Here is a 16206-nt window from a genome sequence, read left to right on the forward strand (position 1 = left end):
CCCACCCCCTGTGTCCCCAAGAGCAGAGGGCAGCGCTGCCATCCCAAATGTCCCGAACCCTGGGACAGCACCGAGCGCTGTAGTGAGAGACAGCCCCTCTAGTGCCTGAGACTCTACAATAACGCACAGTCCTTATAGTGCCTGAGACCCTACAATAACACACAGCCCCTATAGTGCCTGAGACCCTACAATAACACACAGCCCCTATAGTGCCTGAGACCCTACAATAACACACAGACCCAATAGTGCCTGAGACCCTACAATAACACACAGCCCCTATAGTGCCCGAGACCCTACAATAACACACAGCCCCTATAGTGCCTGAGAACCTACAATAAGACACAGCCCCTATAGTGCCCGAGACCTTACAACAACACACAGCCCCTATAGTGCCTGACAACCTACAATAACACGCAGACCCTCTAGTGCCTGACAACCTCCAATAAGACACAGCCCCTATAGTGCCCGAGACCCTACAATAACACAGAGCCCCTATAGTGCCTGAGACCCTACGATAACACAGAGACCCTATAGTGTCTGAGACCCTACAATAACACACAGCCCCTCTAGTGCCTGAGAACCTCCAATAAGACACAGCCCCTATAGTGCCCAAGACCCTACAATAACACAGAGCCCCTCTAGTGCCTGAGACCCTACAATAACACCAGTGACCCCACAACAACACACAGCCCCTACAGCACCTGAGACCCTACAATAACACACAGCCCCCATAGCGCCTGAGACCCTACGATAACGCACAGCCCCCGCAGCCCCCGCGACCCTACAATAACACCAGCGGCCCCACAGCACCACGCAGCCGTGCCCGCCCCGCACTGCCACTACCGCCCTACGAGCCCGCCTGGGCCCCGAGCAGGGTCGGGGGGGGAAGGAGGGGGGTTCTCCATCTCTTCCAGGGGCTCTCCTCCCCCCCCTCCGCTGTCGTCACGGCGGCGCCGATGAGGTCACAGTGACGCAACAGGGGCGGGGCCGGGGGTGTGTGTCCCCCCAGTAAAGGCTGTGACCGGCCGGCCTGGCTCTGTCGTTGTCCCTGCGCGCCCCCCGCTCCTTCCCCGCCGCCCCGGGACCCCCCCCCCCGCCGCCGTTTCCCCCGCTCCCCCCCCGGGACTACATCTCCCAGCGTGCCCCGCGGCGGGGATGCCGGGATCCCCCCTGGGTGACGCGGCGGGAGGGGCGGGGCTATCGGGGCGTGGCCAGCGGAGAGGGGCGGGGCCAGCGGGGCGGGTCCCGCCGGGGTCCCGGTACGGCGCCGTCATGGCGGGGGTGTTCGATATCGACCTGGAGACCGAGGAGGGCAGCGACGGGGACGAGCCCGAGCTGGGCGCCGTGAGCTGCCACCGGGGCGGGGCGGGGGACCGGCACCGGCACCGGCACCGGCGGGGATCGGGGACGGGAACCGGCTGGGAACGGGGGACACCGGCACTGGGGGTGGAGGAACATGGACCGGGGATGGGGACGGGGCGACCGGGACGGGGACGGGGACACCGGGACCGGCTGCGAACGGGGGAGCGGATGGTAGGCGGGCGGGGGGTGAGCGGTACCGGGACCCGGTGGGGACGGGGGAACCGGGGACAGCGCGGGGAGGCAGCGGGGCCCGCTCGGTGCTGGGGACGGCGGGACGGACGGACGGACGGGCGGGCGGGCGGGAGGTTGGGTAGCTGAGGGAGGGGGGACGGGGACAGCGACAGGGACCTCGGGGTGCTGCCGGTGGCGGGGCCGGGGCGCAGGCAGGCTGGCCGCGGGGACGGGGCACGGGGGGGGACAGGGGACGACCGGGGGTCCCGGCCCGGCTCCCCGGCGCTGCCGGGCGGAGGGAGGTTCCCGCTGGGCAGGGCCCGGCCTCAGCCCAAAAACATCCGGCTGGGCTGGCGCACAGCACCTCGCCCTGCTCTGCCTGCTGCGGGCACCCTGCCCATCATCCTGCCACGGGTGCCCTGCCTGCACCCATGGGTCCCCCGCCTGCGGTGGGTCCCCTGCCTGCAGTGGGCACCCTGCCTGCAGTGGGTCCCCTGCCTGCGGTGGGCACCCTGCCTGCGGTGGGCACCCTGCCTGTGGTGGGCACCCTGCCTGCGGTGGGCACCCTGCCTGCGGTGGGTCCCCTGCCTGTGGTGGGCACCCTGCCTGCCCTGGGTCCCCTGCCTGCAGTGGGCACCCTGCCTGCGGTGGGTCCCCTGCCTGCGGTGGGTCCCCTGCCTGCAGTGGGCACCCTGCCTGTCATGGGTCCCCTGCCTGCGGTGGGTCCCCTGCCTGCGGTGGGCACCCTGCCTGCGGTGAGCATCCTGCCTGCAGTGGGCACCCTGCCTGCAGTGGGCACCCTGCCTGCAGTGGGTCCCCTGCCTGCAGTGGGTCCCCTGCCTGCAGTGGGCACCCTGCCTGCGGTGGGTCCCCTGCCTGCGGTGGGCACCCTGCCTGCCACGGGCACCCTGCCTGCGGTGGGTCCCCTGCCTGCAGTGGGCACCCTGCCTGTCATGGGTCCCCTGCCTGCAGTGGGCACCCTGCCTGCAGTGGGCACCCTGCCTGCCCTGGGTCCCCTGCCTGCTATCCTGCCGTGGGTCCCCTGCCTGCACCCATGGGTCCCCTGCCTGCAGTGGGTCCCCTGCCTGCTGCCAGCACCTTGCCCACCACGGCCCCCTGCCCGCCACTGACCGTGGGTTCCCTCCCACAGGAGATGGAGCTGGAGCCCCGGGGGAACGGCCTGGAGTAAGTGGGGGGCAGGTGGGGGCGGTGGGGGGGGGAGCAGGCAGGCAGGGGTCAGGCAGGGCGCAGGCAGGGGGTCCGTCCCCTCTCCCCCCGCCGTCTCCCGACAGGCCGGTGGGGCACTACGAGGAGATCGAGATCTCGGAGAGCAGCGTCAACAACGGCCCCGAGCACATCGGCCCCCACTGCTTCGAGCTGCTCCGCGTCCTGGGCAAGGGCGGCTACGGCAAGGTGGGGGGCACGGCACGCCGCGGGGGGGGGGGAAAAATCCAGTGCTTCCCGACGGCGTCCCCAACCGTCCCTTCCCTCTCTCCTTCCAGGTGTTCCAGGTCCGCAAAGTACAGGGCACCAACACGGGGAAGATTTTCGCCATGAAGGTCCTGAAGAAGGTAGCGCCTCCCCGGCCCCCCCGGCCCCCCCGGCGAACCCCCGCTCACCGCCTCCCCCCAGGCCAAGATCGCCTGCAACGCCAAGGACACGGCGCACACGCGGGCCGAGAGGAACATCCTGGAGGCCGTCAAGCATCCCTTCATCGTCGACCTCATCTACGCCTTCCAGACGGGCGGCAAGCTCTACCTCATCCTGGAGTGCCTCAGCGGTAAGGGGGGGGGGGGGTTTGCTGGGGAAAAGGGGGGGTCTGGGGGGGCCGGGAATGGCTCAGGGGGTCCCGCTTGGGCTGGTTATTTTGCAGGCGGAGAGCTCTTCATGCAGCTGGAGCGGGAGGGCATCTTCCTGGAGGACACTGCCTGGTAGGGATGGGGAGGGGGTGCCGGGGATTGGGGGGGTGCCAGGACCCCGAGACTGCTCACAGCCCCCCCCCCCCGCCCCCCCCAGTTTCTACCTAAGCGAGATCACGCTGGCGCTGGGTCACCTGCATTCCCACGGCATCATCTACCGCGACCTCAAGCCGGAGAACATCATGCTCAACAGCCAAGGTGGGCTCGGGGGGGTTGTGGAGGGCACGGGGTGGGGGGGGGTCCTGGGGGTGGGACTGACCACCCCCCCCCGCCCCTCATCTCCCGCAGGTCACATCAAACTGACGGACTTCGGGCTGTGCAAGGAGTCGATTCACGACGGGGCCGTCACCCACACCTTCTGCGGCACCATCGAGTACATGTGAGGCGAGTGCGACAACGGGGAGGGTGCGGGGGGGGGGGCCTGTCCCGGCCCCCCTCTCCCCCCACCCAGCTCAGGATACCCCCCCCCCCCCCACCCCAGGGCCCCCGAGATACTGGTGCGCAGCGGGCACAACCGGGCGGTGGACTGGTGGAGCCTGGGCGCCCTGATGTACGACATGCTCACAGGATCGGCAAGTCCCACTCCTGCTCTTTCCATCCTGGGGGGGGGGGGGGTTGGGGGGCGGGGGGTGGGGGTCCCCAGCGGGGTGATGCTGAGCCTTCCTTGCCCGCCCGGCTCTTCCTCGCCACCCGGTGCCTCTCGCAGCCCCCCTTCACCGCCGAGAACCGCAAGAAGACCATCGACAAGATTCTCAAGGGGAAGCTGGTGCTGCCGCCGTACCTGACGCCCGACGCTCGGGACCTGCTTAAAAAGGTACCCCCCCACCCCCCCGCCCCCCCAGCCCCTGCCGTGTTTATGTAGGTCCTACCAAAACACCCCCCCTTATTGCCCCACTCCATCCTCCTTTCTCTTCCAGTTCCTCAAGAGAAACCCCAACCAGAGGGTTGGGGGGGGGCCGGGCGACGCGGCCGATGTGCAGGTACAGGCGGGAGGGTGGGTGCCAGGCGGACACCCCCCCGCCCCCCAAACTCCTGCCTGATGCCCCCCCACTCGTCCCGCTGCCCGCAGAAGCAGCCTTTCTTCCGCCACATCAACTGGGAGGACCTGCTGGCCCGCAGGCTGGACCCCCCCTTCAAACCCTGCCTGGTATGACTTGCGGGGGGGGGGGGGGAACAGGACAGGTAGGGTGGGCAGGGTGTGCGTTGGGGGCACCCATGGGAGCACCCACCACTTGCCCCCCCCCAACAACCCCGCAGCAGTCGGAGGAAGACGTCAGCCAGTTCGACACCCGCTTCACCCGCCAGACGCCCGTCGACAGCCCGGATGATGCCGCCATCAGCGAGAGTGCCAACCAGGCCTTCCTGGTATTGGGGGGGGGGACACACACAGGGGGCACCCCCACCCTCTGTTCCCCCCCCCGCCAGCCCCTCCTGACACCCCCATTGCCCACAGGGCTTCACCTACGTGGCCCCCTCGGTGCTGGAGAGCATCAAGGAGGGGTTCTCCTTCCAGCCCAAGGTGCGCTCCCCCCGGCGCCTCAACAGCAGCCCCCGCACCCCCGTCAGGTACCTACCCCACCCGGGCGGGGGGGGCTTGGGGGGGGGCTGGGGGAAGCGGGGTGGGTGCTGCGAGGCACAGCGGATGGAGGGGGGGGGGCTTTGGGATGGGGGCATCGGGGTGGGCACCGTGGGGTGGGGGTGTTGGGCATGAGGGGATAGTGCTGGGGGGGGACTACTGGGGTTGGGGAAGGGGCTCTGTGGGCGCCCCCCCCCCCTGCGGGCAGAGGTGCCCCCCTCACCCCCTCCGTGCGTGTGTGTCCCCCCCCCGCAGCCCTGTGAAGTTCTCCCCCTTCGAGGCGTTCAAGCCGGGGGCGGCGGGGGAGCCGATGGAGCTGGGGGCCAGCCTGCCCCCCCCACCCGAGGGCACGGCCCCCCTGCCCATCAAGACCTCTGTGGGTGCCAAGAAGCAGAAGGGGGGCCGGGGGCGGGTGCCCAGGTAGGGGTGGGGGAGCGGGGCGGGGTGGGGGGGGTGGGGGAGTGACCCGGGGGAGGACGCCGGGTGCCGATGGCGGAGGGGCCTGGTGCCCCCCCCGTGGGTTTGGGGGGGGTTGGAGCCCCACATTGCTGCTTGTGCTCCATGGGCATGGACCCCCCCCCCCCCTCACCCCCCACCCCCTGGCACAGCCCCCTGCCTGCTTATGCTGCTACCAGGCAGGGCTGGGGGGGTGGGGGGAAGGGAGCAGGCCCCACCCAGGGTGTGGTCCCTAAGGGTGTGGCCGCCCCTCCCCCCCGGGGGCGGGCCCGGCTGCTGGATGTGTGCCAATTAAAGGACTTGATGAGGCCGTGGTGGTCCTGTGTCCTTGGCGGGGGGGGGGGGGGGGATATATATGCTGCCCTGCCAGGGTGGGGTGCAGGCTCCACCCCCTTGCACTACACCCCGCCCTTTGTATTATGCCCCGCCCCCTTCATCAGCCCCCACCCCTTCCATCAAGACTTTTGCCTCCCCCCTGCCACACCCTTTCCCTTGGCCCCACCCACTTTTCCCCAAGCCCCGCCCCCCTCCCCACACCCCAAAACCCCATCAGCCGCAGATGGCCAGAGCCGCTCTTTTATTGGTCGGTGCCCGGGCCCGTGCGGCCAATGGGGAGCCTCTGCTGAGAGCGGGCAGCACGTGCAGGCAGGGCGGGGCAGGGCGGGGCGGGAAATTTGGGGGGGGGGGGGGTGTCACAGGGCTGTGACGTGGGGTCGCGCGTCCCCCCAGGCCGCCGTCCCCGAGAAAGCGTGGAGGTCGCTGAGCAGGGCCCCCGCGCTGCCCCCCGCCGCCTGCCCCTCGCCCGGGGGGCTCCCCCCGGCCTCCTCTTCCTCCTCCTCCTCCTCCTCCTCCTCCTCCTCCTCCTCGTCCTCGTCCTTCTCCGGCCGCTGGTCCTGGCTCCACGGCATCAGCTCTTCTTCCTCATCCCGGGGGGCCGCGGTCGCCAGCTCCCCGTCCTCCCGGCAGGGTCTCTCCCCGGCGCCCCGCCACCGGCGCCAGCGTCCCCGCAGCAGCGCCAGCGCCCGCCGGCCCATGGGGCCGGGATGGTACCGGCCGGCCGAGAGCCGGCAGAGGTGGTGCCAGGCCACCGCCAACCCCACCGCCAAACAGAGCAGGAGGCCTAACAGGGCCCCCACCGCCCGGTCGCTCCGGCTCACCGCCGCCGGTTCGCCCGCCGCCGCCGACCCCGCCAACAACACCGGTGCCAGCAAGCTCCGCCGCGCTCCAGCCTACGGGCGAAGGGCGGCGGGGTCACCGCCACCGGCCTGCGACGGCCGCTCCGGCACGGGAAGCGGGGTACGGCCGGGGCGAAGGGCGGCTGTGCCCCCACCCCTTACCCCCCCCCCCCCCCAACCTCGCCGGCGGTGCGTGCCGGGCAGGTGGCCAGCCGGCACAGGGTCGGCCCCGTGACGGGAAGCTGCGGTCGGTGGGTGCCACAGCACCGGTGGGTGCTGGGGGAGAGGAGCCGGGGCTAGGTCCCCCCCCCCTCCATGGCTGCACAGCCCCATAGCACCCCCCCCCCCAAGGCTCTGCTCCCCCCCAGCCCTGCACCCACAGCCTCCACCCTGGACCCCAAGCCCCCAACCTGCCCCCCCCAACCCCACCATAGCACCCTGACCCCCCCCCCAACCCCACCATGCTACCCTGACCCCCCCCTCAACCCCACCATAGCACCCTGACCCCCCCACTCAAAACCTGCCCCCCCCAGTTCCGGCACAACCAGGCCTTGCTGCGCCCCCCCCCCCAAACCCCAGCCCTGCTGTGGGAGGGGGACCTGCCACAGGGACCCACCGCTGCTGCCCACCCCCCCCCCCCCCCCACCACTGGGGGCTTTGGGGGGAGCCAAATTTGGATAAAGCACAGCCACCTCCCACCCCACCCCAGTTTTAGCAGGGGAAACTGAGGCTGGAAAAAGGCCTGCCCCCCCCCCCCCAGCAAACTCCCATTCTAGGCGATGCCCCCCCACCCTGTCCCCCAGGTCCCAGACACCCCCTCTCCCATCCCGTCCAGTTTCGGGGTGCTCACCATCAGCAGGCGTTGCCGGAGCGGGTCTTGACGCCGCGGGCATGAGCCGTGCTGGGGGGGCCCCCCCCCCCCCCCGGCACTTCCTGCCCCCACGCAGCGGATGTATCGATGCGGGGGGAGGCGAGGTGCTGCACAGCCCCCCCCCGCCTACCCGAAATGCACCTGCGGCCCTGGAAACCCAGGGTGGCTGCCAGCTGTGGGGACCCACTCTGCCCCCCCCCCCAGCTGTCCCCCCCACCTCCCCACCATGGCCCTGGGGTTACCGGTGCCCCCACACCATCCTGGGACTATTGACCCCCCCCCCCCAATTGCTGCACCCAGCTCTCTGGGGACACCGGCGTATGGGGGTCCTCTGCCCCACGGCACAGTGGGTGCAGCATTGCTGGGGGGGGGGGGGAGCTGCCCCCCAACTGCGTCCCCCCCGTTTCCTGCCCGAGGTGGGCGAACTCACACCCGCCGGTGCTGCGCCTTCCTGTCCCCCCCCCCCACAGCCTTCAGAGCTCCCTGGCCCCATAATGAGCCCCCCCAGCCCCATAGCAAACCCCCCCCAGCCGCCCCCCCCCCCCCCAGGGTGCCTCCGCCCCAGCCTCACCCTGCACTTTTTTCTTATAAAGTCCTTTATTTGGAGTGAAAATATAGTTTTTGACCCTGCACTGTAAGGAAGAGGGGGGGGGGGGACAAGGAGGGGAGGGGGAAGAAGCCCCCAAAATATAAGGAGGACAATATTCCACAGCTGGGGGGCAGATCGTGCCCTGCCCGACAGGAAGGGGGGGGGAAGACCCCAGCCCACCCGGGGACGGGGGGTGCAGGGGGTAGTGTTTGATCCCAGGAGCAGCCCCCAGCCCAAGGACATGGGGGGGGGGGGCACGCAGGGAATGTTCCATGATTTGGGGGGGCAGCACCCAGTAAGGCAATGGGGGTGACGGGGGGGGGGGAGCTGCCAGAGGGACGGCCAGCCCTCCAACGGGAGAAGGGCCCGGCAGCGGCGGGTGGGTGGGGGACCCCAGGGGGGGCGGGAGGGTTTGGGGGACCCTGGGGTGCAGGCATGGTCCCTGGCAGGTTGAGGGGGGGGGTGTGGGAGGGGTGGAGGGGGGAAAGGGGGGGCCGTCGTCCCCGGGCGCGGTGGTCCCTGAGGCGGGGGGGGGGCGGCGGGTCCCTAGACGTGGCCGTTCTCGAGGCGGCTGAGCTGCTCCTCCAGGCGGGCGATGCGCTGCCCCTGCTCCGCCACCAGCACCCGCAGGGCCGCCACCTCCTGCAGCACCTCCTCCAGCCGCCCGCCCCCCTGCGCACCCCGCCCCACCCGTCAGCCACGCCTGCCGCGGCCACGCCCGTCACAGCCCCACCCGCCACCACCGCCACCGCCCCCACCCCTCCCGGCCTAGCCCTTCACTCCCAGCCTGGCCCCACCCATGCAGGCAACCCCGCCCGCTGCCCTGGCCCCACCCACCGCCCCACCCTGACCACACCCATGACCCCCCCCCATTCCAGCTCGGCCCTGCCCCTATCGCACAGCCCGCCCGCTGCCCCACCCGCCACCCAAACACGGCCGCACCCACTGCCAACGGCTCCGCCCACCTCCCCAGCCTGGCCCCACCCAGCCGCTGCCACACCCACTCCAAAGACCCCCCCACCCATTGCCCCAGCCTGTCCCCACCCTGCAGACCTCACCCACTCCCCAGCCCCACCCAGATAAGCCCCACCCCATACCTACCGTGGGTGCAGAGGGGACACTGCCCAGGGCCGGGGGAGCGCTGAGGCGGGCGGGGGCGGGCGCGGCCGGGGGCGTGGCGGGCGGCGTGGCGGGGCCGGCGGCGGCGGCAGGGGCGGGGCGGTTCTCGTGGAGGAGGGTGCGTCGGTTCACCTTGAGGTCCCGCTGCTTGCTGGGGACGTAGGCCTGGCGCAGGGACACCAGCACCGGCCCCGCCGTCCGCCCCGCCACCCACTCCTCCGCCTCCATCGCCGCCTCGGGGCCCGCCGTGTCGGGGTACAGGTCGTCCTGGAACAGGTCCGACTGCGCCCCCCCCCCCAACAATGTCAGAGGGGCCAATGAGACCCTACCAGGGACCCCCACCCAGGCACCGTGTCCTGCCCGGGGAACCCACCCAGCGCCCATGGGGACCCCCTCACACCCAGGCACCGTGTTCTACCCAGGGACCCCCACCCAGGGACTGTGTTCTGCCCAGGGACCCCCCCCCAGGCAGCCTGACTGGGGACCCCCACCCAGGCACTATGTCCTGCCCAGGGACCCCCCCCCACCCAGGCACCGTGTGCTACCCAGGGACCCCCCGCAGCCCCCACCGGGACCCCCACCCAGGCACTGCGTTCTGCCTACAGACGCCATGCAGCCCCCACAGGGACCCCTACCCAGGGACTGTGTTCTGCCCAGGGACCCCCCCCCAGGCAGCCTGACTGGGGACCCCCACCCAGGCACTATGTCCTGCCCAGGGACCCCCCCCCACCCAGGCACCGTGTGCTACCCAGGGACCCCCCGCAGCCCCCACCGGGACCCCCACCCAGGCACTGCGTTCTGCCTACAGACGCCATGCAGCCCCCACAGGGACCCCTACCCAGGGACTGTGTTCTGCCCAGGGACCCCCCCCCCCCCCAGCCTGATTGGGGACCCCCCAGCCAGGCACCACGTCCTGCCCCAGATACCCCACGCAGCCCCATGGGGACCCCCACCAGCCTGATTAGGGACCCCCACCCTGCTGCCGTGCCCCGCGGCGGGGGGGGGGTCCCAGTCCCCACTGACCTTCCTTGGCACCGTCATGATGATGGGCTCACACTTGCGCTCGTGCAGCTTGTAGAATCTACCGGGGGGGGGGTGTCAGAGGGGGTCATGGCAGGGCAGGGGGAAATGGGGACCACCCCCCCTTGTCCCCCCCGCCCTCCCGTGTCCCCTCGCCCACCTGGCAATCTCACACTTGCTGACGTCCAGCCCGCGCTTGGGCATCCAGCCCATGCCCCGCTGGGGCTCCTTGCTGGTGAAGGTGTTGAGAAAATGGATGTAGGGCGGCTCCTCCGTGATCTCAAAGTACCGGATGCTCGAGTCACCCTAGGGACACGGTGTTAGCGGGGTCCACGGCTTGGGTGGGGGGACACCCGTGGGCAAGGTCGGGGGACCGTACCTTGCCACAGACGTAGACCACGTTGGTGTCGGGGTCGTAGAAAGGGAGCAGAGCCCCGTTGCTGGAGTCCAGCTCCTGCAGCCCCATGGGCTCCTCCAGATTCTCCTGTGGGGCAGCGCGTCAGCCCCGTGGGGCACCCCGACACGGTCCCGTGGGACCCCCGGGGTGCCCCTCACCGTGTCCCACAGCGCCAGTTGCCGCTCGCTCATGCGGCTGAAGCCAGTGGTGAAGATCTTGCCGTCGGCCAAGAAGATGGCCCGCATCGGCCGGGCCCCCTCGTGCGCCCGCTCCTTCTCCTGGTGGGGGGGACACGGAGCGGGGGGGGGGGTCAGCAGCACCGTCCCGGCACCCCAAGGAGGAGCAGGGGACAGGGGCACCCAAGGGACACAGGGACAGCGAGGAGCACCAGGGGACAAGGGTAGGGCTGGGAGATCTCCTCCCGAGGACCAGGGCAGGATGGCACCCTGGGGACACGGGCAGGGTGACAGTTCGCCCGGGGGGACTCACGGCCACCACGGTGCCGCGACGGGGGTCGATGACGCGGACGCTCTTGTCCTTGCAGGCGGTGCAGAAGCGGGAGCCGTCGCGGCTCCAGCTGACGCTGTAGATGAGGTCGGGGTGCAGCCCCTCCAGGCGGTACAGCTCCTCCGCCGTGCCCACGTTCCAGATCAGCACCACGTTGTCGCAACCTGGGGCGAGAGCAGGGGCCGGGGGGATGTCACACCTCGGCCACGTTCCCCGCCACCGAACCCAAATACCCCACCGTGGCCCCCCCCCCCCCCGCCCCCCACCTCTCCCCGTACCTGCGCTGAGCAGGACGTTGCGGGCGGTGGGGTGCCAGGTGATGATGCCCACGCGCTTCGAGTGCCCCTCCAGCACCACCACCGGCTCCGTCAGCGGCTGGCTGAGCCCGTTCTCGGGGATCTGCCAGACCTGCCGGGGCAGAGGGGGCAGTGGGCAAATTGGGGGGGGGGGAGAGCCCTCACCGTACCCCATCCCCACCCCTGCCTTCCCCGGCCCCCTCCCCTCACCATGACGGTGCAGTCTTCCGAACCGCTGGCGATGACGTGGTCGTTGTGGGGACACCAGTCGATGTCGAGGACGGGGCCCGTGTGCCCGCACACCGTCGGGTACGATTTGTCGATGCGCCCGGTCTGGGGACAAAGGGACAAGGGGAAGGGGGTCACCCGCCAGCGCGGACCCCTTCCCCGCGCCGGCACCCCGGTATTGCCGCCGGCACCTTGTGCAGGGGCAGGACGAGGAAGGCGCCGCCGCCGCTGGCCTCCACGATGATGGCGACGAAGGAGGGGTTGACGGCGCAGAAGGTGCTGTCCCAAGTGACACGGGAGACGCGGATGTCATCGTAGCACTGCTCCGTCTTCACCGGCTGCCCGAAAACGTGCCGAAACTTGCTCTGCCGCACCACCTTCCGAAACGACATGGCTGGGGCGTACCCCGCGCCGGGGTCAGCGCCGAGGGCCGAGCACACCTGGGGGGCGGGGGGGTTTGTGGGGTGGGGACCCCCAAAATGTGGGGTTAGAGCCTGGTCCCCAGGCAGGGACAAGGGAGGTGGCGCGGGGCGCCCAGCCCTGGGGTGAGGGAGTGGGGGTGTCCCCTGCTATGGGTGATGGCACGCTGGGGGGGGCTCGTCCCTGTCCCCCGCCCCGGGTAAAGGGCGGCTCGGCCTCTCCCGGGAGCGGGAAGCCGGGGCTGCCCTGTGCCCGCCGGGCAAACAAACCCCTCCCTGCCCTGCCCCACGGCGAGAGGGGGGGCTCGGGGAGCACCCCTGGGGACGGGGGCTTGGAAGGGGACAGGGAGCGTCCTTCCCGGGACGGGGGTGGCCCCCTCCCGAGATGGGGATGGGGACAAGGGTCTTCCCCTGGGTAGAGGGACGGGGACTGTCAGGTCAGGGGACGAGGGCAGCGATGGGGACGGGGGGGGTCCCACTGGGTAGGGGGACAGGGGTGAGGACAGTGGTGGCCCTGCTGGGCAAGGGGACAGGGATGGGGACAGGGGTGGGGACAGGGGTGGCCCCGCTGGGTAAGGGGCCAAGGATGGGGACAGGGCTGGGAAGGGGGGTGGTCCCACTGGGTAGGGGGACAGGGATGGAGACTGGGATGGGGACAGAGATGGGGACAGAGATGGCCTTGCTGGGGAAGGGGACAGGGATGGGGACAGGGATGGGGACAGGGATGGCCCCGCTGGGTAAGGGGACAAGGATGGGGACAGGGCTGGGAAGGGGGGTGGTCCCACTGGGTAGGGGGACAGGGTTGGGGACAGGGCTGGCCCTGCTGGGTAAGGGGACAGGGATGGGACAGGGCCGAGCCCCGGGAAGGAGGATGTCGGGGAGGGGGGGAACGACCTCGGGAGACAGAGCCGTGGCCGGTCGCTGCGGGTGGGTCCCCGCCAGGCCGGGAACCGGAGCTGCCCCATCCCCGCGGCCCCGGGAGCCGCCGGAGCCCGCAGCGGGGCGGGGGCGGCTGCGGTGGAGGAGGAGGAGGAGGAGGAAGAAGAGGAGGAAGAGGAGGGGGGGGCCCGTCCCCGCACTCACCGGCGGGCCGGGGCCGGGGCCGGGGCCGGGGCCGGGGCCGGTGGGAGCGGGCGGCGGCGCGCGGGGCCGGTGGCGGAGGCGGGAGGGGGCGGGGCAGGAAGTGACCGGCACCGCCCCGCCCCGCCCCGCCCCGCGCATGCGCCCTGCGGCCCCCCCGTGGGGTGGGGTGGGGGGGTCCCCGGTACCGGGGGGGTCCGGTTCCCCGCGTAGTGAGCGGGCAGAGGTTCCCCCGTAGTCCCGGCCACCCTGACCCCCACGGGTGTCCCGGTCCCATCCGTGGGCTGGGGCCACGCGTGGGGCACGGGGGGGGGGGGGGCGACACCTGTGTCACCCCCCAGCCGTGCTGGATGGGGACGGGGGGGGGACACGGGGACGGAAGGGGAGGGGGGCAGCTCAGGGAGCTGCTGGTGGGGACCCCGGGGGTGTCTCGGCTGGTGGGGGGGGGGCGGCCGGGGGTGGCACGGGGGTGAGGGTGGGTGGCACATGGGCAAGGGTGGCAGGTGGCAGGGGGGTGACGGTGGTGGGTGGCACGGGGGTGACAGTGGGCGGCACGGGGGTGATGGCAGTGGGTGGCACAGGGGTGATGGTGGTGGGTGGCACGGGGTTGAGGGTGGGTGGCACAGGAGCGATGGCAGTGGATGGCACGGGGGTGACAGTAGCCAGTGGCACAGGAGCGATGGCAGCGGGTGGCACAGGGGTGACAGTAGCCGGTGGCCCAGGAGCGATGGCAGCGGGTGGCACAGGGGTGACAGTAGTTGGTGGCACAGGGGTGATGGCAGCAGTCGTCACAGGGGTGAGGGTGGGTGACCCAGGGGTGATGGCAGCGGGTGGCACAGGGGTGACAGTAGCCAGTGGCCCAGGGGCGATGGCAGCGGGTGGCCCAGGAGCAATGGCAGCGGGTGGCACAGGGGCGACAGTAGCCAGTGGCCCAGGGGCGATGGCAGCGGGTGGCACAGGGGTGACAGTAGCCGGTGGTGCAGGGGCGATGGCAGCGGGTGGCACAGGGGTGACAGTAGCCGGTGGCCCAGGAGCGATGGCAGCGGGTGGCACGGGGGTGACAGTAGCCGGTGGCCCAGGGGCGATGGCAGCGGGTGGCCCAGGAGCAATGGCAGCGGGTGGTCCAGGGGTGACAGTAGCTGGTGGCGCAGGGGCGATGGCAGCGGGTGGCACAGGGGTGACAGTAGCCGGTGGCCCAGGGGCAATGGCAGCGGGTGGCACAGGGGTGACAGTAGCCGGTGGCCCAGGAGCGATGGCAGCGGGTGGCACGGGGGTGAGGGTGGTGGGTGGCGCGGGGGCGACGGCGGCGGGCGGGAGGCGGGCGAGGACGGCCCGCGGGAGGCCGGCGAGGCGGTGGCAGGCGCGGGAGCCGAGCAGCAGGTAGAGGCAGGGGTTGAGGCAGCTGTTGAGGTTGAAGACCAGCCCCAGCAGGTAGAGGAGGTAGCTGGGGACGCCGGGCACCACCAGCTCCAGCAGCTGGGTGACCTGGAAGGGCAGATTGAGCAGCACGTAGGCGCTCAGCGTGGCCACCACGATGCGCTGGAAACGGACGGGCGGGCGGCCGATTCGGCCGCGCCGGCACCGGGCCAGCGCCAGGGCGGTCCCGTGGCAAGCCACGACCACGCTGAAGGGCAGCAGCCCCTCCACCACCACCTCCAGCCAGCGCATCGGCACTTCCCAGCTCCCCCGGTTCCTACGGCACACCGCAAAACCGGGCAGCGGCTCGACCACCCACGACAACGCCACGTCCGGCGCGCCGCAACCGCCCGCCGCCAGCCAGGCGGCCACGCACAACGCCGCCGGTAAACGGGCCGGCCGCCGGCACCGGTACCAGAGCGGGGCGGCTACCAACAGGCACCGGTCCAGGCTGATGGCCGCCAGCAAGAAGAGCCCGCTGTAGTAGCCCACGCCGTAGAGGTACTGGTGGAGGCGGCACAGGGGGTCGCCCAGCAGCCACTGCTGGCCGCGGGCCGCCGTCCAGATCTGCAGGACTGAGTTGGCGAGGAAGAGGAAGTCGGAGGCGGCCAGGCTGAAGATGAAGGTGGCCAGTCCCCGGCACCGCAGGCGCCAGCCCGTCAGCCAGAGGGTGAAGGCGTTGGCCGGCAGCCCCAGCGCCGCGCAGGCCGCCATCAGCTGCCCCTCCCATGGCAGGGTGCCGGGGGGCGGCAGGGGCAGGGTGGGGGGCAGCGTGCCGTTCCGCGGCTCCATCGCCCGCGCTCCGGCCCTGCGGGCAGCACGGGCGGCTCAGGGTTGCGGGGAGGGGCGTCACCCCCTCCCCTGTCACCCCCTCCCCTGTCACCCCATCCTGCAGCACCACGCCGTCGCCCACCCAGGCACCCCCCCCGTGAGCCCCCTGACCCACCGCAGACTGGCTTTCTCCTGCCCTGCCCTCGTTTCGGGGTGCCCCCCCCCCCCCCATGGCCTGTGGCATCCCTGTCCCCCGCCGGCTGTGCCACCCCGTGCCCACCGAGTCCATCGTGCCCCAGCTGAGCCCAGGGATACCCCACCAGCCCCTGCCCCGGGGCTCCAGGGCAGTAAATAGTGTAGGACCTACCTTAATGGTGGGGAGAGCTCAGCTGGAGGCGTCGGGTGGGGGGGCACCTGGCTGTGGGGTGCCCTATATGCGGGAGGGTCTGCAGTTTTGAAGCTTGTCTACTTGTCTCCCCCCTCCAGCTTCTGCCCTGGCAGTGACACCCCCCTCCCAAAATCTCTCAGCCTCGCTGGCACTGACCCTGTGCCTGCGGGGGGGCCCTGGGGGATAACCCCAGCCCTGCCTCAGTTTCCCCACGCGGTGTCGGGAGGGCGTGTGGGAAGTCCGCTGCCTGCTGCCCATTATCAGGCAGGGCAGCTGCCGCAGGCAGGGAGGAAGTGACCCCGTTATTGCTGCAACGGGACGGTGACACAGGGCAGGGGGGGCAGCCGTGGGGCAGGACCCCGTTTCACCTGTGACCACCCAGTGCTGATCCCCGGGGGGCATCCGGTTGGGGGGTCCGGGGCAGAGGGGACACCCCCGCCCAGGGT

General features: G+C 71.3%; 4 protein-coding genes across 5 annotated transcripts; 1 reads left to right on the forward strand and 3 right to left on the reverse strand.

The window, feature by feature from the left end:
- Window positions 1-1221: 1221 nt before the first annotated feature.
- On the forward strand, window positions 1222-5788 carry RPS6KB2 (ribosomal protein S6 kinase B2). 2 transcript variants are annotated; one of them, XM_075048357.1, is made up of 15 exons: window positions 1222-1344; window positions 2684-2718; window positions 2826-2946; window positions 3036-3104; window positions 3166-3313; window positions 3407-3464; window positions 3550-3650; window positions 3741-3831; window positions 3934-4024; window positions 4159-4266; window positions 4370-4432; window positions 4522-4599; window positions 4710-4817; window positions 4906-5018; window positions 5284-5788. In XM_075048357.1, exons 1-15 carry the CDS (start codon window positions 1273-1275, stop codon window positions 5450-5452), a joined length of 1425 nt encoding a protein of 474 aa, XP_074904458.1. In that variant the 5' UTR covers window positions 1222-1272; the 3' UTR covers window positions 5453-5788. The 2 variants fall into 2 exon arrangements, with proteins under 2 accessions (XP_074904458.1, XP_074904457.1); XM_075048356.1 differs by having other exon boundaries at window positions 3166-3464.
- A 286-nt stretch (window positions 5789-6074) lies between these two features.
- On the reverse strand, window positions 6075-7555 carry PTPRCAP (protein tyrosine phosphatase receptor type C associated protein). The gene is made up of 2 exons (XM_075047143.1): window positions 7510-7555; window positions 6075-6713 (listed from the first exon to the last, which is right to left on the reverse strand). The coding sequence occupies exons 1-2, from the start codon at window positions 7510-7512 to the stop codon at window positions 6177-6179; spliced, it is 540 nt and encodes a 179-aa protein (XP_074903244.1). The 5' UTR covers window positions 7513-7555; the 3' UTR covers window positions 6075-6176.
- Window positions 7556-8131: 576 nt separating this feature from the next.
- Window positions 8132-13268, reverse strand: CORO1B (coronin 1B). Its single transcript, XM_075048358.1, has 11 exons — window positions 13189-13268; window positions 11878-12080; window positions 11669-11791; window positions 11441-11570; window positions 11145-11326; window positions 10814-10933; window positions 10638-10742; window positions 10419-10564; window positions 10262-10319; window positions 9221-9520; window positions 8132-8791 (listed from the first exon to the last, which is right to left on the reverse strand). The coding sequence occupies exons 2-11, from the start codon at window positions 12076-12078 to the stop codon at window positions 8666-8668; spliced, it is 1491 nt and encodes a 496-aa protein (XP_074904459.1). The 5' UTR covers window positions 12079-12080; window positions 13189-13268; the 3' UTR covers window positions 8132-8665.
- A 313-nt stretch (window positions 13269-13581) lies between these two features.
- On the reverse strand, window positions 13582-16115 carry GPR152 (G protein-coupled receptor 152). Its single transcript, XM_075048674.1, has 2 exons — window positions 15740-16115; window positions 13582-15409 (listed from the first exon to the last, which is right to left on the reverse strand). The coding sequence occupies exon 2, from the start codon at window positions 15391-15393 to the stop codon at window positions 13582-13584; it is 1812 nt and encodes a 603-aa protein (XP_074904775.1). The 5' UTR covers window positions 15394-15409; window positions 15740-16115.
- Between the last annotated feature and the right edge of the window lie 91 nt (window positions 16116-16206).

This window comes from Buteo buteo, chromosome 16, assembly GCF_964188355.1.
Source record: "Buteo buteo chromosome 16, bButBut1.hap1.1, whole genome shotgun sequence".
In the NCBI taxonomy this organism is placed as follows: Eukaryota; Metazoa; Chordata; class Aves; order Accipitriformes; family Accipitridae; genus Buteo; species Buteo buteo.